At 42.7% G+C, this 27,802-nt stretch overlaps 1 protein-coding gene, 1 long non-coding RNA gene and 1 pseudogene across 13 annotated transcripts in view; 1 reads left to right on the top strand and 2 right to left on the bottom strand.

Annotated features, from left to right (window-relative positions):
- The window catches only part of NAAA (N-acylethanolamine acid amidase), a 61,660-nt gene extending 45,015 nt beyond the window's left edge, over positions 1–16,645 (bottom strand). For 5 of the 11 annotated variants that reach the window (XR_014264283.1, XR_014264284.1, XR_014264285.1 and 2 more), the window contains exons 1-8: positions 16,362–16,644; positions 15,549–15,713; positions 12,903–13,029; positions 9,517–9,607; positions 5,571–5,647; positions 1,045–1,217; positions 824–886; positions 6–72 (exon numbers count right to left, since the gene is read on the bottom strand). Coding sequence is in view for 8 of the 11 variants with exons in the window: in XM_082463909.1 (XP_082320035.1) it covers positions 6–72; positions 824–886; positions 1,045–1,217; positions 5,571–5,647; positions 9,517–9,607; positions 12,903–13,029; positions 15,549–15,713; positions 16,362–16,561 (963 nt within the window). In the remaining 3 variants the exon portion in view is untranslated. Of the gene's footprint in view, positions 1–5; positions 73–823; positions 937–1,044; positions 1,218–5,570; positions 5,648–9,516; positions 9,608–12,902; positions 13,030–15,548; positions 15,714–16,361 lie in introns of those variants that run through there. The other 6 variants (XM_082463908.1, XM_082463905.1, XM_082463906.1 and 3 more) reach the window with 2 other exon arrangements.
- Positions 16,646–21,077: 4,432 nt separating this feature from the next.
- On the bottom strand, positions 21,078–24,425 carry LOC309661838 (mitochondrial import inner membrane translocase subunit Tim17-B pseudogene; annotated as a pseudogene). The gene has a single exon. The product of its transcript is annotated as a mitochondrial import inner membrane translocase subunit Tim17-B pseudogene (transcript).
- Positions 24,426–24,760: 335 nt separating this feature from the next.
- Positions 24,761–27,032, top strand: LOC309661919. Its single transcript, XR_014264370.1, has 2 exons — positions 24,761–26,546; positions 26,579–27,032. It is a non-coding gene; the product is annotated as an uncharacterized lncRNA (long non-coding RNA).
- The last annotated feature ends 770 nt before the right edge of the window (positions 27,033–27,802 follow it).

The raw sequence follows: 27,802 nt of genomic DNA, 5'->3' as shown, positions 1-27,802 counted from the left end.
GTTACCTGAAAGAGCGTCTCCAGGCTGAGGTTTGCCTGGCCCGTGGCATTAAGAGCTTTGATGGCAGGTGTTCTGTAAGGACAATGGTCAAAGGTCACTTGGCACTTCAGGAAACTCCGAATCTCACAAGCTCTCATTTTGGGAGGTTCAATGCAAGGTCTAGCCTCATTATCTCCCTTTCCCCCAAACAGATTCTGGCCCCCATGCATGTTTGCTACCTTGTCTCAAACCACCATGGTGGAATTAATTCAACCCCGTCCGCTCAAGGAAGCCAGGATGATGAAAAATGTTTTCTGTGAATTGAACAGTTGCCACCAAACACACGGGTCAGTAAAGCCAAGGAAAAATATATAACTACTTGCCTTTTGGGGACGCACTGACTTATAATTATAGAATTTTCAAAATTAGAAGGGAAATTAAAGCCCCCAAACAGTTCATTTATTTAAGTGCAGGGAAATGTGTTCCTTCCCAAAAAGTCTTACATAGAAAACTATGAACCTTGTTCCATCCTTTCCTTTTACAGATGGGTGAACAGAGGCCCAAGAGGCCACCCAGTGAGTCATCAGCAGAGCTAGGGGTGGAATCTAGAACTCCTGACCCTGAGGCCAGAACCAACCTTGTCTTCCCAACACCCAGCCATCTGCCAAGAAGCTCCTTGCCATGCTCTCCACCACATACCACACTCTCCCATCCTGGCCAAGGGCTAAGGTACATTTTCTGGAAGGGGACAGCACCTACAATCCTCTCCAGTTCCCATAGCAACAGGGGCACATTCTCCTGACCGCAAGAAAACACTGCAAACCAGAAAGTGTTTAGAGACTACCTTCGGTCATCTCTCTTAGGCACTGGCTTCCAATGGTCATAATTTGTCTCAACTCGGAACCACCTGCAACACAGCACATCATCTTGTCTTAGCCAAGGTCATTTGGGACACAGCTAAAGAAAAAGTATAGAAAAATAAAAAATACCTCTAGTTTCACCAATTAAAGGAAAAAAAAAAAAGATTACTGATACAAAATGACCAGAGCCTTTAATTCTACTCACGCTCCATTTAAAGGATCTAGAGGCCATATGTCTGCTGGGCCATCTCTGTTCCTTGTGATGACCACTCCCTCCCGGGGGGATGTGCCACCAACAATGTAATAAACATCAGCAATAAGGGGAGTCTTGGCCAATTTGTAAACAGCTGCTTCAAAGTTTTCTGATTCACTCAGGGTCTGAACAAAATAAACAAACCTGCATTAGCATCATCATACACGGCAGTTATCCACACCAACTGATGGACAGATGGTCCAAAGCACATTCTCCTGCTATATTAAGCCATGGCTATAATCTTGAACTGCTCTGACCTCATTCTCTTGTCATCAGGGCTCCTGAGATGGAAGAAGCCTCGATGGAAAGCCAACAGCAGCAGGGTTTTTCTCACAAAAGAGGAGAACTTCGACAAGTTCTCTTTGGTGAGAGACCCGGCTCACCAAACACAGGCTGCATGATTTCGAGGCAGGTCACCCTCGCAAAGATCTCCCCATGTTTCTTCATGCATTTGTTCTTTTAGCAGATATTTCCTGAATACCTGCTATGTGCTAGGCACTGTGCTGGTGTGGGAACAGAGCCGTGAATACGATGGACCCCGTCCTTGCTCTCCCCAAACTTCCAAAGATGAAAGTAAAGTCAACAGGCAATAGTGACACAATGTAACGAGTGTCAACACAGGAGAAGGAGAGGCTGTGGACGTCACAGCAGGGGACCCATCCTTACCCAGGCCATTGAGAAGGCCCCTCAGGGAGGTGTCGCATGAGCTGAGGTCAGAGAGACAAACGGAAGTCAGACCAGAGAAAACGGTGGTTGTGGGGCTGGGAGAGGGCGTGGGGAAGAGAGTTGTAGCTCAATGGAACAGACTGGCAAAGGGCTGGAGATGAAAGACAGCGTGCTGCGTTAGAACATCGAGCTGAACTGGGCTTCGTCAACACTTGCATAGGTCTGCAGCATGGACGGTTAAGGGGGTCACTTCCCAAATATTCAGCTTCCACATGTGCTCCTTCCTCAAGCTCATCTGCTCGAGAACGTCCCGGGTAGAGGGCCAGCCCCTCCCACCTACACCTTCACCAACACTCTTCCACCACTTTTGGAAAGTACAGCCATCCTGCTCACCCGTCCTGAATAGTGCCAAAGCACAGTGTCAAGGGCGGGGAGAGGGTCAAACAAAAGAACGATCCAAAACATTGGTGTCTGCAAAGGTGCCATCGTCCAACACCATAAACCATTAACCACGGCAAGCTCTGTGGACTGTTCCCTGCCTTATACGTATCGCCGTTAGGGTTGGGTAGTTAGACTTGAGTTGGTTTGTTCTAAACTCAGCAAAATTATAAGTGAGGCAATAGGAGTGATGGAATAGTTTTTGGATTATGTCACCTATAGCATCCGCCAACTACTATCTAAGAATTCATCGCCTCTAACAGAATTCTATGAGAACAATGCAAAAGGACATCAGTAAGAAATACTGGAGGCAGTGGTGCCTGATTTCATTCACCCAAGTGGCACACTCAGGGGGAGACAGGTACATTATCTATCTCAGGGAACGGAGGAAATGGGCAGTGACTGCTAATGAGTACAGGGTTTCCCTTTAGGGAAATGAAGAAGTTCTAAAACTGATTGTAGTGACGGCTGCACAACTCTGTAAGTACACTAAAAACCAGTGAGTTGTATACTTTAGACAGATGAATTGTATGGCATGTGCCTTGTATGGCGTTACCTCAGTTAAATATATGTCTACCTTATGACCCAACAATTCCACTTTTACGTACTTCATAACCAGCTGAAATGGATATATGTTTACAAAAAGACTTGTACAAGAATTTCTACAGCAGCCTTATTCACAATAGCCCCAAACTGGAAACAATCCAATGCCTATTAACAATAAAATGGATAAACTGTGGTATACTCATACAATTGAATCTTCGTCAATAAAAAAAAGGAATGAGCTAGTGATACAAACAAGGATGAATCTGAAAAACATTATGCTGAGTGAAAGAAAAAGAGTCCATATACTATGATTTCATGTATATGAATTCTAGAACAGGCAGCACTTCCTATAGTGATAGAAGTCAGAGCGGTGACTTGGGGAAGGTTGGGTGTCGGAGGAGGTTAGAAATTGACTGGAAAGGAGCACTAGGGAAATTTCCAGGGACATTTGGAAATGTCGGCCAACTAAACATGGTCACTTGCCATCTGCCTCCACAAGGATTAGGTCACTAGCCACTGCAGTCGCTGACCTTCAACACATCCTGAAAGGAGTTCAGGGTGGAGATCAGGAATGAGGCACTCTGTGCTCTGGGAAAAACTGGCAGAACAGGTCTTCAGACAGTTAGATATCTTCAGGAGAAGGTTTTATCAGCCCAATTCTTTCATCTCCTCATACCTAGAAAAGCACTAAAATCATTAATGGCGACATCTGCTCCTAATGACTAGCAGTGAGCCTCAGCCAAAATGTGTGCCTGACTACACACACCCTCTTAACTAAAATCATATATAACACTGACCTCTCTCTCCCCCTACCTCTCTGAAGCAGTTTCTCAGAGCTAGGTGAAATGCTGTCTCCCAGGCTATAGTCCTCATCTTGCCCCAAATAAAACTTAACTCACAGCTCTCATATGGTGCATTTTTTTTTTCAGTTGATACATTCTATATCTTGTTTTGTTGGTGGTTACATGGATGGATAAATGAGTGTGTAAAATTGTCAAAACACACTGAACTAAACCCTTAATATCTGTGCATTTCATTGTATGTAAATTATATCTAAAATTTTTTTAAAATCACTGGTGTTTAGATTCCCCTGGATAGACTGATTGATTGATTGATTGATTTGTGTGGCTGCACCAGATCTTAGTTGTGGCACGTGGGATCTTTAGTTGTGGCATGTGGGATCTAGTTCCCTGACCAGGGATTGAAGCTGGACCCCATGCACTGGGAGTGCAGAGTCTCAACCACTGGACCACCAGGGAAGTCCCTCCCCTGGATAGATTTTAAATTAAAGTTTTATTTTTAAATGTCAACATGTACAATACACTGGATTTCTGCAGCTTTTTAATCTTATGATGAAATACTTTAGAAGTCATCTTTAAAAATATGTGAAGGATGCATAGTTTGTCAACATCTTTAGGGAATAGTTAAGTAAAATGTTTAGGAGAGGGCTTCCCTGGTGGCACAGTGGTTGAGAATCTGCCTGCCAATGCAGGGGACACAGGTTCGAGCCCTGGTCCGGGAAGATCCCACACGCTGCAGAGCAACTAAGCCCATGTACCACAACTACTGAGCCTGTGCTCTAGAGCCCACGAGCCACAACTACTGAGCCCGTGTGCTGCAACTACTGAAGCCCGTGCGCCTAGAGCCCGTGCTCCGCAACAAGAAAAGCCACCACAATGAGAAGCCCGTGCACCGCAACGAAGACTAGCCCCCGCTCGTCACAACTAGAGAAAGCCTGTACACAGCAATGAAGACCCAACACAGCCAAAAGTAAATAAATAAAAAAATTTATATAAAAAAAAAGTTTAGGAGAATTTCAAGCCCACAGGGGCTTGATCATTTAGAGCAGGACAAGGAAGGGCCAAAACGGCTAAACCCAGGCAGGGCCAGATCCTTTCACCAGAGATGTGTTCCTGAAAATGTGCTTTCTGTGGTCAGATTACAAGTTATATGTGGCCTGGAACCCTGCTGACTAAGAGCGAACCTAAAGCTGATATTCCTTTTGTTGTGCGTAGAGCTACCTTCTAATGCATTTGTTTTGCTAATTCAGATACTTGCAAATGGAGATTAAGATATCTGCAATTGGAGATTCTAAAAGGAGGGCACATCTATAGCTGTAGAAAAACATATCGTCTTTTATCTCAATCAGCTATTGCGGAAAACTCTAGCCTATGACAAAGCTCCTCTTCTTGACCGAACTCTATCCAGGCTCCTGGAGCCCTCTTCTCAACTATGCCTTAACCTCAGCCTATAAAGACTTGGTCAAACACTATCACAGCTTCTGACAGCTCAAGGCCGCATTCTTACGATGACCGTAGTCCCCTTATAGTGCCTGCCTGAAAAAACTCAAGGCTTCCCAAAAAATTTACAGCTAATACCTGAAGATAGGGCCCCTATGTCCCAGTCTCTGCGGGAGGGTAGGAGGCTGACTTACTTCACATGGACAACTCCCTCCTTTCTACTTTTGCTAATTTTTCACTTCTCTGACTCTACAGTGCTCCCCTCACCCCCTCCCTATTCCCTCATTCTCCCTTTAAAATACTCAGTCAAGTAGAAGTTAAGTTCCATTCACGCTGGACACTTTTCCCTATTGCAATATTATACTACTGATAAAAATCTGTCCTTAACACTTTAACTAGTGTCCCGCTTTATCTTTGGTACTTATTATCAAAAAAGGTGATAGGCCTTTTGTAAACCTTCAGATGCTTATTCTTGTCAGCAGCTTCTTACATTAAAAACAACGTTGTTAAATGACACAGCACCACAACATGAACACAGTTTAGAACATGACATTAGGGTGAGGTGGGCTCGACAGTAAAAATACTCACAGTGCGGATAAGCCAGCTGACCGGTGAGTGTCTCTGAAAAAGGGCAGCAATCATATTCTCCCACCACCAGCCTTTATCTGCCAAGGATGGAACAATAAGTATATGCTCGAATTGCTGCCCCAGACCCACGTTTTAAAATTCCTAAATCTTGTTTCTTTCCCATAGTACAAGTTGATGCGGGAGAAATGGTGGTGGATGAAGAGTGATTTTATTAGCAACCAGTTTTCTAAGATGAAGCCCAAATTTCATGGCAATATATAAACATGTATATGTATATGTGTGAGTATATATGTATGTATATATGTATTTCATATGTGTGTATGTGTGTGTGTGTATATATGTAGTCTTTTACCTGGAAACAATGATAATTATGTTAAAGGAAATCATTCTATTATATTACTTCATGCAAAATGAAATTATGTAGCTAATAAGAAAAGTGACTCAATAGTATTTGGAAGGGCTTCCCTGGTGGCGCAGTGGTTAAGAATCCGCCTGCCAATGCAGGGGACATGGGTTTGAGTCCTGGTCCGGGAAGATCCCACCTGCAGCGGAGCAGCTAAGCCTGTGCGCCACAACTACTGAGCCTGCGCTAGAGCCCACGAGCCACAACTACTAAAGCCTGTGCGCCTAGAGCCTGTGCTCTGCAACAAGAGAAGCCATCACAACGAGAAGCCTCTGCACTGCAACAAAGAGTAGCCCCCGCTCGCCACAACTAGAGAAAGCCCGGGCGCAGCAACAAAGACCCAAAGCAGCCAAAAATAAATAAAAATAAAATAAATAAATTTATATAAAAACATAGTATTTGGAAGACTGTAGAGCACGTATATATTTCAGAACTTTAAGTAAGATTTGGGCTTTTTTTTTTTTTTAATGCTTTTTAATATCTTTAAAATTATCTGTAGGGGATTTATTTCCAAAGAAAAATTTTCATTCAAGAAATAAGCATTTCATTCAAGAAATAAGCATCTACTAGCCACCATAGCCAGACTTGGTCCAGACCCTTGGAATTTAACAGCAACCAGAAGAAACTGGTGTACCATTAAATAACAAGGTTTTGATAACCATAATAAAGTAAAACAATAATGTAATCATGAGTGACAAGACAGGACTCCTCTGAGAGGAGCGTAAGGATAGCCCCTCTGAGTTGTGGACATCTACCTAAGGCGGGCAGAGCATTCCAGACAGAAGGCATAGGTGTCAAGCCTAAGGCAGGGACAAGCTTGGCACATGTCAAGAAAACAAAGAACGCCAGTGAGGTTCAGGTGGAGTGAGGGAGAAGGAGAAGCATAAAATGAGGTGCTGGAGGCGATCACGTAGAGTTTTGAGGTCAGAGTCAGGGCTCTGGATTTGTCACGTGAAATGGAAAGTCAGAGACTTCCCTGCTGGTCCAGTGGTTGAGAATCCGCCTTACAACGCAGGGGACGCCAGTTTGATCCCTGGTCGGGGAACTAAGATCCCACATGCCGTGGGACAACTAAGCCCGTGCGCTGCAACTACTGAGCCCGTGGGCTCTGGAGCCCATGCATCACAACTAGAGAGGAGCCCACGTACCACAACCAAGAGCCCACATGCTGCAACAAAAGATCCCGTGTGCCTCAATTACGCAGCCAATAAATAAATAAATAAATATTAAAAAAAAAAAAAAAAAAGAAGAAGAAGAAATGGAAAGTCATGGTAGGTTTTAAGCAAGGGAACAACCTGATCATGCAGCTGCAGGGTGGAGAAAGTACAGGAGGGTGAGAACAGTAGTGGGGAGATCAGATGGACAGCTAGGCAGCAACACAGGTGTGATAGCCTAGCAGGGAAGGTGGAGAGAATGGACAGGGAGAGTCTCGTTTTGGTGGTAGAGCTGACAAGACTTAGGGACCGAGGGGTCAAAGAATTCTCCTGGTAGCAATTGGTTGAGGAGAAGTGCCATTCCCTGAGACATGGAAAATTAGGAGAGGTGTAACTTTGGGTGGAGGAGGAGTAAGGGCAGGAAAAGGGGAAAAGAAAAGAGCAAGAGATGTGCTTGAACATGTTAGGTCTGGGATGCCCAGGAGACATCAATGTGGAGATGCTGAGCAGGTAGTTGGACACTTCAATCTGGGGCTCAGAAGAGGGTCAGCCCAGAGAGGTGACAACAATGACAAATACGTCTATGGCACTTGCTCTGTGCCAGGCATTGCTCTAGATACCTTACATACATGAACTCATTTCATCCTTACAGTGGCTATTATCGTCTGTTTTTCAGATGAGGAAACTGAAGCACAGAAAGGTTAAGCACCTTGGTCATGATCACCAGCGAGCAAGTGACAGCACCAAGGTATAAACCCTGGCAGCCTGGCTCTGGGGTCTGAGATCTTATCCGCAGGTGGTTAGGTCTCCCACACTCCATGCCATTTGTTAGTCCTCCTCCTTTTCTTATCCTTATTCATATACTAAAGGCACTGTTGGCCCTCTCCATAATATCCAGAAACTTAATTGAAGATCTTAATTATTGCTATTAATGAAGAGATGTTATTTTATCGTTCAGGCATTTTAACCCAGTCTTTGCAGACTAAAGATATAACTAGTTTTCATTAGCTTAAGGTTTAAAAATTTTTTTTAATTAAAAAAAATTTTTTTTGACAGTATTTAATTAAATGTGTATGTAAAAGAATAACTCAGTTATTTTTAAACTGCTCATAACTATCAGTTAAATGAGTCACAAAATGATGGAAAAAAAGCCCCTTTTGTTTACACATATTTACAGTCATTCTCTGTAAAACTTCAGTAACTGTCATGCTGTGGTTTGGGTACCACTGGTTGAGAATGTCTCACTCATAGCTGACATTTGAGAAAATGATGAAGAAATACATGAGGATAAAGAACTGAGTCCCTTGGACATTGATATATCCTTAACCAGCATCTTCCTGGTCCAGCCTACGTAAAAAGGTAAGAATATATCAAAGGAAACAACAAGTTGATCAGGGGTTCATCAGATGACCAACACTACACTTTAAGAGACTCCATGTACCTGTCTTTCTCCTTTATTCAGTTGCAATTCCTGAGGACAGAGACCAGAGCTGGCTTATCTCAGGGTTTCCCACATATTGGGAAACCGAGTGGTGTCCCCTGAGATTTAGGGGATGGCAGTGGGGTTATTTGATAGAGCAACCAGGCAAGGACCCAGGAGATCAATTTGAGAACCATCTCTCCCATCAACTAGCTGTCCTTTCATCTTGTAGCCTTAATTTCCACCTTTGCATAATGGATGCGGTTAATAATATCAGCCCAGCCTATCTAACAGGACTGTTGTGAGGGTCTAATGAGAAAACTTAGGAGTAAGTGCACAGAAAACCTTAAAGTGTTTTACTTGTATAATGCCACCATATATCCTCTGATTACTGCAATAGCTTCCAGACAGTCTTCTGCTTCCATCTTAACCCAACATGATCTATCTAGTCTCTACAAAGCAGCCAAATGATAGTTAAGAATATAAAGGTAAAACAGATCTATTCACTCCCTGACCTAAAATCTTCCTAGGGCTTCCATTTTGTTTAAAACCCAAACTCCTCCTCATGACCCTGCACCATGGCCTCAGCCTTCCTCTCTGTCTCTACTGTCACTCCCCACTTACTCCATCCTGTAACCACATTACACAGTCTTTTGTTTCTGGAATGCACCAGGAATGGTCCTCCCCCAGCTTCTGGATCATGTGAGTCAGGTCTTCCCTGACCTTATACCTGCTGCACGCCCTCCTTCATTCTCTATCACATCTTCCTGTTTTATTTTCTTGGTAGCATTTATCACTAGCTGAAATAATCTTCATTGCTTACTTGCACACTGCCCACCTTCCCCCACTAGAATGGAAGCATGTAGCGTAGAAGGTGTTCCATATGTTCTGTTGGGTGAGTGAATGAAGTACTTGGATAAAACTGAACAGGGATAGGGCTAAAAGTGCTTGGGAGTTTGTTTTGATTACCTCGTTCGTCGCCAGAAACGGTAAACTTGTGCGGGCTCTGACCGGTCCATAATCCTACGTAGCCAATAAAGGTGGTTCCTGTGAAGGCGATCTGAAATCAAGAGGTAAGGCATCATCTCAACACTCCAACCAAATGTACATTGAAATCACCTGTTTTGTCCCACAATTGCTTGGTTTTTTTTTTTGTTACAAGTTCCAACATAATAGAATAAGAACTCTGAAATAGCCTTCTGGAAGATTTAACTTTGGGGGTCCATGGATAGAAGTCAGTGGATCTGTGACCTTGGATGGAAAAAAAAAAAAAAAGGTACATCTTTATTTTCACTAGCCTCTAACTGAAATTTTACTCCCTCTGTAATGAATGCATGCAAGAACTCATGTAGTCATAGAAGTGCCTGTGACTCCATCACCAGGAGAAGTTCAAGTATTTTCACATACATAATGGCATCATACCTATGTTGATATGGTATACATGCATATCTTGAAATATCATTCATACTTATCACTACTCTGAATTTATGGTAGTTTCTAGACCCACTGCGAAATTTTACCAGTTAATGTGTTAAGAAAAAGTATAATATTGAAATGGCTGTATTTCAGCATAACTGGTTTCTTCACAATCTCATGAATTTTATTTTATGTATTTATGAAACATTATTTTGAGAAGGGATCAATAAGCTGCATCAAAGGGCTCCTTGCAGAAAAAAGAAGCTCCATCCTAGAAGTAGCAAGTGGGCTTCCATTTAAAAACTTATGTTGACTCGATTATAAGAGATTAATATCATGCATCTTACAAGCTCTGTGAAGTAAGGGGAAACAAGTGAGACTGTCAGTAAAAATCAAATTTAAATTTTAAATATTAAAAAATTCTTTTACATACATCCCTCATTTAATCCTCATGATTATTCCACGAGTTGTAGGGATCATACCCACTTTTTTTTTTCTTTCTTTCTTTCTTTCTTTTTTTTTTGCTTTGCTCCCACTTTAAATGAAGGAAATGAACTCTAATGATTACAAGACACCACTATATCCCTGAGGAGAAAAACAAACTCTATCAGTTATTTCAGATACCAGACACCCAGCTCACATGGTTCAGTAAAGATGAACTAATACTTTTGTATTTTGAGAAATGAACGGGCCTAGCTTACTTTTTTCCTAGAGAGTTGAATTTTAAGTCAGTAACTTTTCATTTAATTGTTTATTTCTACCTCGTCTGGTTGTAAAATAAAGTGGCTAAATTACAAGGGGAAAATGTAATGGTCTTAATTTCATAAATGACCTCTTCCCCGAGACTCAATGAGGGTCTTCCATGAATTCTCCCCATTTCCATTCATGGCAGTAAAACGGGAATAAGTCTACCTCACTACTAAAGCCCTTATAAAACTTAACTATAGGGGAAAAAGTAATCACACAGTCATTTCATTCACATGGCACACCAACCCTCACATCAGTGTTACTCTTGAAGAGCCAGCAAATTAAAGTTACAAAAATCAAAATCCCTGGTAGTTTCCAAGATATTTTATAACACATAACTACAAATAATTATAAGATATTATTTGTATGATATTGTATCTTGTAGCTCTGAAAAACTGTATTTCTAAATGTCTATGCTTTCCAACCGTCTGTGCCAGGTCAGTTAACATAAACAAAGCCCTAGCTGGGGCAGGAGACTCTAATTTACAATCTGAGTTTTGGGGAGACAGCTACTTGAAGGCTGAAGGCCTGGGTTTTGTCCCACCTCTGCCTCATCTCCTCGTGTGATGTGGAGCAAGTTAGTCTCTGTAAGTCTCGGCCCGTTCATCTGAAAAATGAGGATAGAAATGCTGACTTGTGCCTGACTCGCAGGGCTACCATGAAGATCAAAGGAGGTCCTGTATCTGAAAATACTTTTAAAACTATGAACACTAGGTAAGACTAAGAGCTTAATTATTGGATGAATAACCTGTTCTTAATTTAGCAAAGCAATTTATTAGCCATGAGCCCTCAACAGAAAGACAATACCCAAGTGTAAACTGTTAAATTCGGTAATAATAGCCTGAGCACGGAGATAAGCCACACCAATAGACCATTTCCCATGAGAGCTCCAGGAGCAACAGAAACAAATGAAGCAACACCTGTTAGTTAGGGTGAGTCTAGAGAGAACAGCTGAAATTATTTTTATTGCATTTAATCTTTTGTCGATTTTTAAGAATTTTTGCTCATTGTAGAATAATGGAGAAAAGCATAAGGTAGTAAAAATAATTATTGTCCCCTATTATTATTCAGTAATAATCACTAACATTTTAGCAGATGTCCTTTCAGAATTTATTTTCATGGATGTTCTGTCACTGCTACCACTTAAAACCATTTTTGAAGTAAACCTTCAGCTACAAATTAAATTGGTAATAGTGGTGAAGTAAAGGAATGAAATTGGGAAAGGAAAAACATTCACCTTAAATATTTCTGTACTGTTTGAACGTTTTATGAGAAAGTTTTTGTTTGTAAAAGCAGACGACCAACTGAGTATTTAGTAAATGAGTTTCTAGTATTTGTGACTCAACCCCTAAACGCAAAGAACAAACGAAATAAAGTCCTTAAACAGTGTCCCCCCAAAGCCAAGATCTGACTTTTGCATTCTCTGTTCTGTTTCATGGCAATGACATGCTTTGTGTACACAATGAACATTGATTACTGCTATCTCTCTAGATATTTACACAGAAACGTGACAATAGTACATACTAGGTTGTACTTTTAAAGGAACTATGATGAAAATAAAATGATGTATAATTTCTTAAAGATCAAAAATAAGAGTAGTGTGGGTCAATTATACTTTTAGAGTGAAGGACCATTTATTATTTGGCCACGATTTATCAAGCATCTACCATATGCTTTGCATAGATTACTTCATTTAACCTTTATAACTAGCTTCATAAAGTAGTTATTAACCTCTCTGGGCTATAATCTGCAAAATGGGTTTAAGTAATTTCCCAAGTTCACAAAGGAAGTGACAGAAGCAAACTTCAAACCCAGCACTGTCAGATCCCAAAATTAGGTGTTCCTAGACATTACACTACCCAGCCCCTCTATTCTAGAAGCAGCCTGAACGTGGGAAAGCAAAGGAAAGAGCTGATTTAGCATCGTAAGTGGAGACCGATCATACACCCATAGAAATTTCCCTAGGGAAAACTGATTGACCTCTGTAAGTAGATTCTCAATAATAATAAATGACCCTTGTTTCTACAAGCATGCTTGATGTAAATCTCTCTTGTGGTTTTGTTTTTCCAGGAGGTTGATGTTTTTTGTATCTTAAATTGATGACACAGTTAAGCTGCAGACCATCCAAGTGACGGCTAACTTGGGTTAGCAAGTCTCTCTGATTTCTGAATCTTACACCGTACGGACTATACCTGCCCATTCTTTATGAACTGCACATCCACTGTCAAATTGCGTAAGATATTTCCAAAAGAGTAATCCAGATTCCGGCCATGATAAACGTTGCCTTTGGAGTCCTGAGCCACAATACTGGTGCAGAATCTGGGAAAAGGGAAAAATTCAACATAAGTGAACAAGAAAACGGAAACGAGTTTTTCATTTAAAAAATAAGTCCTCAAAGTAAAACAGTTTTCTTCCTTATAACAGACACATATGCTATATAATCCCTGTGGATCATAATTCAAGATGAAAAAGACAACTGGACACAACTCAACAGCGTTTGTTCAGTGTTACTAGACCTCTGCCCTCGGCACACAGGACATTGAAAACATACTGAATGCGAATTTCATCCTAAATCTAAATCTGAAACGGACTCATTCTGGACTCAGCGAGTTCACTGAACTTTGCTTAGTCCTGTGCTTGGCAGTATGTAGTCTATTTAATACACCATTCAAGGCTGGCTCAAGCTCAACTTTCTCTTCTCTGGATTTCTCAGAGCAAGCACCATGGCAGCTAACTATTTTGCTCCACAAATTGTTTCACTTTGTCTCCTTGGAAAAAGGGTGAACTATTTAGGGGCTTGGCACTTTTCCTGTCCCCCTTAAAGCTCCCTGCAGAGAGCTAATAAGAGAAAAGGATCTTTTAAGAACTCCTAGCCAGAGAGATGTATTTTGAGGAAAAGACGAAGAGGTTTGTTAAGATGTCTAAAGGTCCATATTCTCTGAGAATATGTAACGTTATGTAAAAAATATTTGAATACATCATGTCCAATTCTGGGACAAGGGAAAGATATGTATACACACACACACACACACACACACACACACACACACACACACACACGAAATATCCTGAAGGATGGGTAGTCATTTCTGAGTAACAAGATTGTGGTTAATTTTCTTTATACTTTTCTCTATTTACTAATTTTCTATGATTACATATTATCTTTATAATTAAGAGAAAACAAATGTTACCTCCTTTTCTGTTTGTTTAAAAAAGGAAGCTTGGTCAGGTTTTAATTTTTTCCAAGGTCTCTGATTTTCAACGAGTTCACGTCAAGAAGCAAACTGATCAAACACTGGAAGTAGCTAAAGCAAAGTTTGTAGACTCTCCAAGGTGATTTTTCAAAATTGGCGAGACAACAATTCTTTCATGTCATGCCCAAATGTTTTGGTGTGAGGTGGCCCACAGGCACAGGGAACAACTAGGGAGCCAGGCTCTGCTTTGGGAGATGCACTGCATTGTGCTGGGGACACGTGCTTTCAGCAGCAACTCTGACCACTCACCATGCACCTGACCTTCAGCAAATTGTCCCCTTTGAGGCTTGGTTTCCACATCACAAAAGGTAATACAATCTCCAGTGCCTCATACCCAGTAGGCTCAATAAAGCGTCGCTAGTCTTACTTAATCTGATTCAAAAAGCCTTATACCAGAAGTGAGGACAAAACATTTCCTTTGTTAATGCTAGTGGAGTCTGATGGTGCTTTTTCTTGCCAGGCGATTCAGTATATACCTTAATATCAAATCCAAAAGTTAGAATTTTTGTTTACTAGAATTTTTGCTTTAGTTGATTTGAATACAGTGACTCCAACAAAGGAAGAGGAAAATGAAAATGAAAATAAATTGATTTTTTCATTGAGAAAACCACATGTCAGAATAGGAAAAAGATGGGGGTAGGAGATGAGGAATGGCAGAATTAACTTAGGTCAATTGAAAGGCACTTTAATACATCTGTGTCTTATCTGTGTCTTAAAACATTTCCCTGAAGAGGAAAGCAGTCACAGTGCTTCTTAACCTACTCTACCTAGATGTTCTGGGAAGATGCCAGCAGGCAGTAAAGTTTCATTATCCACAGAAAAAAAATTTTTTAAACATCTTTCGGCAGCGAGAAGCTGTAAGTATCTAAAAGATGTTACTAATGAGTCTGGTCTGGTGGCAAAACAGTAAGTCCTGAAGACGGAAACCAAGTCAAATCTCTCTTAATTGCAGGACCTGTTACTGAGCCAACAGACTTGAGGCTCTCCCTTCACTTTGCCTGGGGTCAACCACACACTCCGTTTTGCTTTCCCCTGTGTGTGCCACAGCTGATCATGCCCACTCCGGGTACCAAATACTGGCTGCCCCTACTAGCCAGAACAGTGTAGCCTGTGACCCCAGCGCTGGAGGCAACAGGTTCATAAAGAGGAATCATGATCGCTAGCCATGATGAACATGGAAAGTTAAATGCAGGGGGACAAATGAATGCTGGGACAGCCCCCGCATTATAAGGCTGGGCAGTCATTGGGTTAACTAGAGTGGGATTATTCCAAGACCTTCCTGGGAGAGTACATGTTGAGCAGTTTCAAAAGTGGGATGCCACCTGGATTGGTGGAGGGAGAAAAGGGGACTTCAGGTAGAGGAACGGTTCAGCGTTGAGGTCAGAGAAGCTGCTTTCCCTTCTCGAAACTCATAATCTGCTGCTCAGCTTTACCCAGAGAGGCAAAGAGGAAGCACTGGAGGTTTCTGGGCAGCCCGGTCACCACCCTGCTTTCATTACACTGAAAACATGTCTCCTTCCACTCAGATGCGGCAGGAATCTGGGTCAAGTCTCAAGTTAATCCGCGCTAGCGCGGGGCACTCACGCGGTGGACTCGTAGGCCAGGTTAAGGAGGATGCAGTCGGCCAGGTTGAAGTTCAGGGCATCGCACTGGCCGCGGATCTCGTCGGTGAAGGGCTGGGGCAGGAAGAGCTCCAGCTCCCAGACCGCCTTTCGGATCAATGCGAGGACCCACTTGGGAACATTATCCCTAGAAATGAAGAACCACGAGAGTGTATGATCTGCTCAGAGGTTCGGAGGGGTGCGAGTGTGTGTGTACTGGGGGAGGGGGTACCTGAAGCTCTCATCCTTAGGGGTGAGTTCTAGGTGCCTCGCTTACCCAGAGAGCTCAGTCCAGGTCCAGCCGGCATCACCCAAAACGCAGCGTCCAGAAGAGACAAGAACACTCCGAGAGAGGGAAGTAAGGCGACCGAGAGTGGCCCCCAAAGGGGTGGGCCTGGGGGCCCACGAGGCCTGCTAGGGGTGCGGGGCTGCGTCCCCTACTCGGTAGCTGAGCAGCCAGCCGGGGCGACGGCCCGGGCGACAACCCGCGCGCCACCCTGATCCGGAATGGCTGGTGGACTGGCGTGCCACTGGAGACACCGAACTTGAAAGTCAAACCAGCTGCGCGGGATCATCCCCAACCCCGGCGCTGCCTGGGGCACCAGCAAATGCCAGCTCTGGTCCCCGCCACCGCTGCACACGCCAGACGCCCGGGGTGAGCGGCATGGGGTGGAGGGCAAGGCTGTCCGAGAGGGAGGGGAGGGGTCACGAATCTCAGTTTGACGCACATTGCGCAGCAAGCGTCCGGGCTTTGCCGCCCTCCGACCCCCGCCCGCTCCCCCTGTCCTGCGCTCACCCGATGATACGCGCCATAGCGGCGCGCAAGAAGTCGCGGTCGAAGTGCTGCAGCGTTGGCAGCCAGCGCAGCTCGGGGGCCGCGTCCAGGCTCACGTTGAAGAGCGGCGGGGCGGGGGACGAGGCGGCGGCCGACAGCCCGGCCCCGGCCAGCAGCAGCAGAGCCAGCGCCGTGCGCGCACTCGGACCGGCGGCTCTCATAACTCGTGCGGCCACAATTGGACCCCGGCAGCCGCTGCCCGCGCCCTGGGGAAGCGCTGGAGGACGAGGAGGAAGAGGAGGAGCCTGGGCGGAGCCGGGAGCGCTGGAGGCGGAGCCCGTGCGCCGCTTGGCCCGTCTGGTCACTCGGGACCCGGAACGGTGAGGGGAGCCGCCTCCCCAAGTCCAGCATCTGCGCTTCTCGCCCCAGTGCCTGCGTGCCACGCCCCCGCCCCCGGCCAAGGGTGCCGCCCTGCTCCGGGTCCCCCGGCGGCGCTAAATGCGGCCGCCAGCTTCTCGCCCCCCACTCTCCGCCCCATCCCACCCACGTGGGCCGAGGGAGCGTAATCGGCGGCCTGGAGGGCGTTTATGAAAATGGTTTTCAGCGGCGAAGAGGGAGGCAGCAGAGTCCTATTGCGATAGGAAGGGCCCTCCCACCCCCGCCTCATTTGATCTTTTTTTTTTTTCTTTTTAATAAATTTATTTATTTATTTATTTTTGGCTGTGTTGGGTCTTCGTTGCTGCATGCGGGCTTTCTCCAGTTGCGGAGAGCGGGGGCTACTCTTCCTTGCGGTGCGCGGACTTCTCATTGCGGTGGCTTCTCTTGTTGCGGAGCACGGGCTCTAGGCACGTGGGCTTCAGTAGTTGTGGCATGCAGGCTCAGTAGTTGTGGCTCGTGGGCTCTAGAGCACAGGCTCAGTAGTTGTGACACACGGGCTTAATTCCTCCGCGGCATGTGGGATCTTCCCGGGCCAGGGCTCGAACCTGTGTCTCCTGCATTGGCAGGCGGATTCTTAACCACTGTGCCACCAGGGAAGCCCTCATTTGCTCTTATTTAAATTCTTCAAAGGTTTAATCTGGATTTTATAAGGGGAAGGAGAGCTTTTTCAGTTCAGCAGTCCCACTTCTTTTCAGTTTCTTTAAAAAAGCTAAAAAGGTAGCTAACATTTACGTGCAGAGTGTTTTGCCCACTCTGTCTCATTTGACCATCAAAACAAGCCAGAAGATACGTTCTCCTGACTCATCCCTGTTTTCCTGATGAGGAGTGTTACGTAATTTGCCCGAGGTCACATCGCTGGTGAGCTAGCCTCAAAGCCAGACTGTCAGAATCCAAATTCCACCTTCACAATCATTGACCTGAAGAGCCTCACCTTTTCGCGTTCCCAGTATGGGAGACAGAAGGTGTTAGGCTCAGGAAGATCACCAGACTTAATAAGGCTGGAACATTCTTTAATGGTTAGCACGGTCGTCCGTAGGTAGAGTGTGTAGGGGAAACTTGGAAAGTTTGCTTTTTTCAGCCCCCTCCCCCAACTAGAATACACCATCACTACCTCTGATTTTTTCCCATTCTTTAAATTGAAGTATAGTTGATTTATAATGTGTTAATTTATGCTGTACAGCAAAGTGATTCAGTTATACACGTATATATATGCTTTTTTATATTCCTTTCCATTATGGTTTATCACAGGTTATTGAATATAGTTCCCTGTGCTATACAGTAGGACCTTGTTGTTTATCCATCCTATATATAATAGTTTTCATCTGCTAACCCCAAACTCCTAATCCATCCTTCCTGCACCCTCCTCCTCCTGGCAACCACAAATCTGTTCTCTAGTTCTGTTTCGTAGATAGGTTCATTTGTGTTATATTTTAGATTCCACTGAGTTTTCCCATTTTTGTGGCTTACATGTCACTGGGCTAAAGTTTCAAGCCTCTATTCCCATTTCTTCCTGGTCTTTCTGTAAAATTTAAGACCCAGGTGTTAATTTGCTCATTTGCAAAGCCTGAGTAACAGCAGTTGCCTGCTTAAACCATAGGTGCGTTGAGAGAATCACCAAGGGAGCAAACAGATTAGTTGGGTTCAAAGAGATGTGCTTGCATTAAAAAAAAAAAAAAAGTGACTTCCTGTCACTTCAAGAGTGATATTAAAAAGATAAAAATTAAAAACAATTGCAGAATTTTTAAAACAACCATGATAAAATGTATTGAATGAACAAATCTACAGTGTGGTAAAATAGGTGTTATTCACAATTAAGCTTAACTAAATATAATTTCATATAATCTATTCCTCTATTATTAAAAAGTTATACATTTGTTATAGGACAGTTTAAAACAAAGATTAAAGGGAGATCTGGAATTACCAATCTATGAGCCCTCTCCCTTCTGCTGCTTCTATGCTGTGCAGATTTCAGAGATGCTATACACTGATTTCATGGTTTATTTATGGAACTGAATCTACAGTTTAAAAAATACTTCTGTGGAGCGTGCAAGAAGGTAGATGATATATCAGAAACATGGGATATAATGTTTTTATAGCTGGCATCTCATTTTGTTCAGTTTAAAAGTAGTGTGGGGACTTCCCTGGTGGTCCAGTGGTTGTCTCTGCACTCCCAATGCAGAGAGCCCAGGTTCAATCCCTGATCAGGGAACTACATCCTGCATGACACAACTAAGGCCCGGCGCAGCCAAATAAATAAATAAAATTAAAAAAAAAAAAAGTGGTATGGTAGTTTTAAAATAGATCTACATATTCTTCAGTACGCCTCCCTTCCAATGGTGGAGCCTAATTCCCCTCCTCTTGACTGTGGGTTACATTTAGTGACTTGCTTCTATCATGTAGAATATAGCCAAGGAAGTAATGGTGTCTGACTTCCAAGACTAGGTCACAAAAGACATTTTGGACTCCTTGCACTCTCTCTCGGATTGCTCACCCTGAAGGAAGCCGGCTGTCATGTTCTGAGGGCACTAAAGAAGTCTTATGAAGAGGTCCCTAACTTGAGGAACTGAGACCTTCTACCAAGAGCTGGGGAGGAACTGAGGCTTCCTACTAACAGTCGTATGAATAAGCCATTTGGGGAGTGGATTCTCTAGCCCCAGCTAAGCCACCTGAAACTCCTGACCCACAGACACTGTGAAATGATGTTCATTGCTTTAAGCTGCTAAATTTTGTGGTGTTTTGTTATGCAGCAATAGATAACTAATATAGATCTAGGTAATGCAAGTGGAGTGATACCAAATACCTAGAACCATGGGTGTGGCTTTGGAACTGGGAAGCTAGAAGGAAGATAGTTTGGTGATTTCTTACAAAACTAAACATACTTTTACTGTATGATTTAGCAATCACTCTCTTTGGTATTTACCCAAAGGAGCTGAAAACTCAGGCCCACACAAAAACTTGCACATGGATATTTATAGCAGGATTTTTAAATGGCAAAAAAGTGAAAAAACCTAACTGCTCTTCGGTAGGGTAATGATAAATTGTGGATTTATGGATAAATAATGGAAAACTATTACAACAGTTAAATGATAGAATCTTCATTTATCCAGAATCTAATGTTGAGTTATAGTCAGCAAAAGGATATGTACAATGATACTATATATGTAAAATTTTAAGATACTCAATGATACTTTTATTACACACACACACATACATATACATGCACAAATATAGTAAAAAAAAATAACTAAAGGAATAATAGGCATCAACTGCAAAATAGTAGTTATCCCTGAGAAAGGGAGAAAATGCCTGAGTGGGGCTTCAGTTATACTCTTAACATTCTATTTCTTTAAAACAAACCAAAAAAGGTAAAAATTAATATTGAATAAATCTAGGAGATGGATATGTTTCATTATTTTCTGTATGTTTAAAAAATCACAGTTAAAATGGTAAAATGTTTCTAAAATTTTTAAAAAGAGGAAGATTCAAGTATCCTTAAAGTAAGTTGTGAAGTATCAAAATTTATTCTTAGTTTTCATGTCATCCTTTTATACTTCCCCTCCTGTAACACTTTCCAGAATTAGGTTCCCACATCATCTTAATTTTCCTTTACCTCTTAGCCAAATTCCCTCTTAAAGCACTCCTGGATCTGATCTTACTATCTAAATAATAGAGAGAATGTTATGAAGGAAATTAAATAAATTGACAAAATTGAGAGAATGTGGCATTTAGATACAGCACCAGAGTTGAGTCTTGACTAATTCAGGACAAGTGCCAAAGAGCTGGGATCAGAGCATCTAAACAAATGGAACAGCAAGAACAAAAGCCCCAAGGAAGACAATAATCTTGAGTGTTGATGGAAAATAGGAAGAGAAGAAGCCTGCAAGAGTAGTGGACTTAGTGTCCTGTCACGGAGGTCAGAGAGCTGGGCAGGAATAGATAGTGCTGGTACTGTAATATGAAGAAGTAATTAGGGTTTTATTCCATGTGTGAGAGGAGGTCATTCAAGGGTCTTAAACAGAGGACAGCATGATCTGTTTCTTGTTTTTCAATAATCAATCACTCTGTAATGCGGTCAACTCTTTAGGAATCTATGATATACATATATAAGCATATGCATTCTTAATTTCTCCCATATTGATCTTCTATTCTGATTTCTTTGTTCTCTAGTCTTGTCAACTTATTGTTTAAATCTCAATATTTAGTGTGTATGTGTGTGTGTGTGTGTGTGTGTGTGTGTGTGTATTTCTTGCAAGCTGATTAAAATCTTAATTAAAAAAAAAATAAATAAATAAATAAATAATAGGAATACTAGGCATACCAATATTGGATCTTGCTATAAGAATGGAACTAGAGGTGTTTTATATTTAAAAAAAAAAAAAAAAAAGGGCCATTGGCACCCCTGATTCTCAGGCCTTCAGATTTGGACTGAATTACACCACTGGCTTCCCCAGTTCTCCAGCTTGCAGACAGCTGATTGCAGGATTTCTCGGCCTCTATAATCTCCTGAACCAACTCCTATGATAAATCTCCTCATATACATAGGATATATGAGATATATATATCTCCTATTGGTTCTGTTTCTCTGGAGAAGCCTAATACATGCTTAATACGCAGAGAAAAGAAAACCCAATCAGCTATATTCGCACGACACTATTTTCATATTGCATATTATACTTACAAAATTGTAAGTTGTAAGAAGCACCATTATTTTATGTATCTTAAAGAGAAACTTGCTGACATTTAAACTACAACACAATGCTTTCTTATTAGAATTTTAAAATGTGTATGTATTGAAAGAATTCTAAGTCTTTTGTCACAGATATTTAAAAATAAAATACCTGCTCTTGTACATGTTTGAGGAAGCGAAACAAATTGGTTAACATATTGCATAAGCTTCTTTGCATTCAAAATCAGACTCTTGTGAATCTCTTTGACTTGGCATCCTAGATGCCCGTGTTTTTCCACAGCACACTTGTGTCATTAAGAACCTTGGTGTTGCAGCATTTCTTGAGCTCTCCACTCAAAAGGGGACTTCTGAGGTGTTGGTATTGTTTCTTGATCTGGGTGCTGATAACCAGGGATGTATTCAACTTGTGAAAATTCACTGAGCTTAAGTACACTTAATGATACTTGCACTTTTCTTCATGTCTGTATTATACATCAATAAAGAACTGAAAATTTTAGAAAAATGTTCCACTGTTTTTTTTCTGGAATTTTCTTACCAGCTACTGACTCCCCTTCTGCAAGTTTTGATGCTGGTCCTTGCTTGATCTAAGCAAATGTCAACTTAAGATTTTCAGACCAAGTTCATGAATGTGCATGAATGTACAACTATGTCAAGACTGTCATTTGGCTGCAAAAATTTTAAGACACATCCCAATTTCATGAATTAAAGATGTGAAAAATGTTTGTCTTAAAATCACGTTACACTGATACTTTGCTTTTGAAAATAGTGGCATAGTATTTTTCACATTGCTGTAGTGTACATACCTTATTATTATTATTATTATTATTTTTTTGTCATTTCTAAACTGGCTTTAAATACTCATCAGGGCACCATGCAAAGGGACTGGGGTGAGAGCTTGTTACATATGAATGGGGGCTGGGGTGCCTGACAGAGAAGGGACCCATCCATCAGGGCAGCTGGGGTGCCCCACCCCAAACCTGGGATAAGGCTACAGAGTAGAGGCCCTCTCTGGAGGGTCCCAGGACCAACTGGGAGCCAGCCCTCCCTTTGAGGTAGGTCATCAGGGAGGGAACCGAGGAGGAGCTCCCACGGTGGCGGTGACAGGCAGTCACTTCCTCAGTGGTATCGCTGATAGCTGGGGTAGCCTGGGGCCGGGGTACCCTCCTTAGGGGGCAGCTGGCTGGGGTCCTCCAGGAATGGGGGTGCAGTGCAGAACTGCTGCGATTGAGGAGGATGCCACCATCCTCGATGAGGGCCAACAGAATGCCTCCCATCATTGCTGAGCCCACCGTGGCCGATGGGCCACTGCAGGCAGCCAGCACAGCCCTGGTCAATGCTCCACTGGTGACGGAGTTCCAGGGATCTTCCTTGCCCCGCAGCCGCACCAGACCGCAGCCGATGGTGGAGAAGAGGCTCCACCGCACCGCGAAGCTACCTCCAATCCGAGGGGCTCGGATCCTCACAGCGTTGACACTCACTGCCTCTCATTCGGTGCCGAATTCCGACAGGGGCATCCGGAAGCCCTTAATGGCCTGGAAGACTCCACCGCCGATAACACCCGTAGTGAAGCCTCCACCGCAGGCATCCACAACTCACCATGGGCAAGGCTCCCAAGCGTACTCCTCCATGGCGCCCTATACCTTATTTTTAAAAAATGACTCTATCAAAGTGCTTAATGGCTGGGTATTCCATCCGAAGTTGCTTAACTAGTCCTATATTTTGATATATCTTCTTGCACCCATTTTTGCCGCTATAAATTATGTTGCACTGGATATTTCCCTACAGTTAGCTTGTGGTAGACATTGCTGGTTGCCTACCCCAAATCTATTGAATGCCTCCCTCTCTTCATTGTGAACAGAAGCCCAGTTCTGTCGGGGTTGTTACAGCCCATTTAAGCTGAGGGGATCAACAATCCTGTTTCCTGCTTGCACGGCTTCCACCGTTGGTAGCGTAGCCATATAACCCAATTCTGGCGAATGAGACTTAAGGGAAGGCTGCTGCAGGGATCCTGGAAAAGCTTTTTGCTTTCCTAGTAAAAGGGATACATGTGACAATGCCCCTTCTTGTTGCCTTAAACTTAGAAGAAATGTCTATGAAGGTAAGGTATTATCATCTCCGTTGTACAGACGAGGAGACCTGGGCACAGAAATGTTGAGTGACTTGCCTGTGGTCATACAGCTGTCAGTCGGCATCCAGATCTTAGTGTGTGGCTCCAACACACTAAGAATGACAAAGCAGAAGAGGAGCCCAAGATCTTGAAGGCATCACTGAGCAGCTGAACCCAGGCCAGCAACTGTCTACCTCCAGACTTACGTGAGACTCCAATTTGGTTAGACTATTTTGTTTATTGGCTGCGTCAGGGCTTAGTTGCAGCACCTGGGATCTTCGTTGAGGCATGCGGGATCTTTCATTGCAGTGAGTGGACTCTTTGTTGTGGCACGCCGGCTTCTCTCTAGTTGTGGCCTGCAGGTTTTTCTCTCTCTAGTTGTGGCGTGCGGGTTCCTGGGCATGTGGACTCTGTAGTTTGCGGCATGAGGGCTCTCTAGTCGAGGAGCACGAGCTCAGGGGTTGTGGCGCAAGGGCTTAGCTGCCCCGCGGCATGTGGGAACCTAGTTCCCTGACCAGGGGTCGAACCCTCGTCCCCTGCATTGGAAGGCGGATTCTTTACCACTGGACCGCCAGGGAAGCCCCAGACTATTTTTAGATATACTCTGATACTTGCAGCAGAAACAGACCCAAACACATCTTTTGGGTTGCCATATTTTGAACCATTTTCTTTGATTAGACTCTCAAAGTGGGTTTGAGTCAAATATTATGACTATTTTTAAAGGCTCTTGGTACACAGCACTAATTATTTTCCCTAAGAATTGTACTAACTCAGCGCTCTCTTAGCACTGGGTATTGCTGACTAGATTCAGAGGGTGTCAAACTAAGGATGACTAGCACCATCAATAAACCAGTGGAAGGGGGCTTCCCTGGTGGCGCAGTGGTTGAGAATCTGCCTGCCAATGCAGGCGACACGGGTTCGAGCCCTGGTCTGGGAAGATCCCACATGGCGCGGAGCAACTACGCCCGTGAGCCACAACTACTGAGCCTGCGTGTCTGGAGCCTGTGCTCCGCAACAAGAGAGGCCGCGATAGTGAGAGGCCCGCGCACCGCGATGAAGAGTGGCCCCCGCTCGCCGCAACTAGAGAAAGCCCTCGCACAGAAACGAAGACCCAACACAGCCAAAAATAAATAAATAAAATAAAAATAAAAAAAATAAAAAAATAAACCAGTGGAAGAAGGTGAGACTATAATTCCTCTGGAGTATTTTCAAATCAATCCTTGCCTTGCTTTTAAGGTGCATTCCTCTTGTGATTTAAAAAAAAAAAAAATTCATGAGTCTTTAAGGTACATTATTCCCCAGCCTCAAATAAGTTATTTTGTTTCTTACACAATAACACAAATAAAAACACAGGTACTGTAAAAGACTGAGAAAGCAAACTCGAAAGAAAAATAACCCTCACATGTGATCTCAATACCGAAGAAAATCACTTTACTATTTGGTGGCTTTCTTCTTGGGCTTTTATTATTCCCCATTTTCTTACAAGTGTAATTGGATTACACTATAAGTATTTTTATATTTTGTTCTTTTATAATAAGCATTTCCTATTGTAAATATTTTAATGGTTGCATAATATTCCATCATGTGGATAAATCACAGCTTATTCAACCATTTCTGGATTGACAAAACAACAAAAGCAGAATCTGCAGAAGGAAGTAAAATTACCACCTCAGGTATGTGCTATTTACAAATATATGGTATTTAAATAGTACAGAATTAGCTATGCTCTCAGTTCTTCCTTGCATATCAAAGACTCTGTAATAGGGAAGGAAAAGGTCATTTTCTTATAAAAGAGAAAAGGCTCCACACGTCAGTGCTTTACCTTCCTATTCATATTCAAGATCTTTTTAAAATCTCATAAAATACATTCTAAAAATACGTAAGCAGTAGTCAATTTTTAGTTTCATTTTTATACAATGAAAGGATGCCACTTGACAGAACAGTTTAAAAATGTGTTTATCTAAAATAGTTTGAAGAACAGAATATTCTTTTTTTATTTATTTTTTATTTTTTTATTTTTATTTTTAGAACAGAATATTCTGATTAAACATTCTGGTTAATACTGAGTTGCTATGTAACACTATATAGATTATAAATTTTCAAAGAATTAGGATATGAGATAATGAAAACAAAATTTATATTAATCATAAGCTTTAAAAAATTACACCAACTTTTAAACCCTTTCTTTCATGATTCAGGAATTTATCTCCTGCTGCTGCCCTGTTCATTGTTAAGTATCAGTGTGTTAGCAAACAGGCATTTCACCGATGCCCGTAGCCCTGTGCTGTGCCTTTTTCATACAGTCATTTTGTAAGTCTGTTTCCTTCACTGGATTAAAAGTTTCTATATGGCAGGAACATTGTGTTTGCAACACACACAGCTTCTAGCAGAGTGCTTTGCACTCAGTGAGCATTCAATAGACATTCTGATATTTCAAACTAGTTCCCCCTAAATGGATAACGGGTAAAACAAGTATTTGTAGCAATGGCAATTGTTGTTTCAAGTAAATTAAGCAAAAAAACAAGAAAAAAAAGACCTTAATAGATATCTAATCTTTGATGAGAAATTTACTGAATGCTTTCTTTGTGGCAAATACCATGCTAAGTGCTTATAAACGTTAGTTGTCAAAATTCTCAAAACAATCAATGAGGTAGGTGGTATTTTATTTATTTATTTATTTTTATTTTTGGCTGCATTGGGTCTTCGTCGCTGTGCCCAGCCTTTCTCTAGTTGTGGCGAGCAGGGGCTAGTCTTTGTTGCGGTGCACGGGCTTCTCATTGTGGTGGCTTCTCTTGTTGCAGAGCACGGGCTCTAGGTGTGCAGGCTTCAGTAGTTGTGGCACACGGGCTCAGTAGTTGTGGTTCGCGGGTTCCAGAGCTCAAGCTCAGTAGTTGTGGTGCACGGGCTTAGTAGCTCCGCGGCATGTGGGAACTTTCCGGACCAGGGCTCAAACCTGTGTCTCCTGCATTGGCAGGCGGATTCTTTTTTTTTTTTTTTTTTTGGCAGGCGGATTCTTAACCACTGTGCCACCAGGGAAGCCCTAGGTGGTATTTTATTTAGAGAGAGAAGACAGACAGGAGTTATATCAGGTATTCATATATTTGCTGAGCACCTACCTACCGGGCACCGAACTAGCATCAAATAGCATAGTAGTCTCTCTGCCTTCTGTGGAGCTTATTTTCTAGTAGAACTTGCTAAGATCACATATGTATCAGTATTCTAGATTTAACACATTACTTTATATATGAGTTTGGACAATGTGAATTCATCCCTGAAATGGACCCATTCTCAGTGTTGACAAAAATTTGAGACTATAAAGCTGAAGTTCAAACCCTGGTGACGTCTTCAATGTAAAAGTCACCCTGGAGGTTACTCTGCTCTTGCTGGCAGCATCCTTGTGAGGATCTGACCTCCAAATTTAGAGTAAACAGAAAATATTCTCAAGAGAAGACTTATAAAAGGAAACTACTACGGGATTAAAGAAATAGAAGTTAAGGCTATAGCTTTTAAAGCCAGATACCTAGCTTCCGTATAAACCTCAGTTAAGAGTAGTAGAAGAACAGAAGTCAGAACACGGAATGGGCTGGGCTCTCGGCAGTAAGTGGGGTGGGAAAGTCTAGGGGAAGGAAGGAAGTTCCAGGCACCATCTCAATTCACACAGCAAAGCTACAGACCCTCGGTGCTAGGCCATTTTGAATTTTATTTACTTCTCTCTGGAGCTAGACACATAAGGAGACACCCAGTTCAAAAATGCAAAGAGAGAAGAGAGGAGTTTCAGGTCTGAAACATTCAAACGTGCATCGGACACTTCCTGTGAAACACTGAAGGTGCTGGGGGTTGACTGAGGGCTCCTCTCACTGGGCCAGTGCAATTTAATCAGTAAACCGCAAGGTCTTCATAACTAATCCCCAGTGGTATGGGGCGTCTTAGGAAAAGTCACAAAGTTTCATTCGAATAAAACTGAAGTTGAACTGAGAAAGTGAACAGAAAATGCTGGAATAGGAGTAAGAAAGGTGGTTTTAGAAGCTGCTGAGTGGGCAGAAAATTGCCTTTTCCTCTAGCTTGAAGCAATTTTCCCAACTACCACACTACCTAAGAAATCTGAGACAATGGGCACCAAACTATTTCCAAACGCAACAACTTGCAAACAGCTGACCACGGCTCTCGTGCGGTGACCCCTGAAATCTACTCAAGCACACCTACTGAAGGGAGACACACACACCACTCAGC

Source organism: Balaenoptera physalus (genome assembly GCF_965194825.1).
Source record: "Balaenoptera physalus genome assembly, chromosome: 5".
NCBI lineage: Eukaryota > Metazoa > Chordata > Mammalia > Artiodactyla > Balaenopteridae > Balaenoptera > Balaenoptera physalus.
The sequence above is the reverse complement of the archived record's forward strand: the minus strand, read 5'-3'. Positions and strand labels throughout refer to the sequence as shown.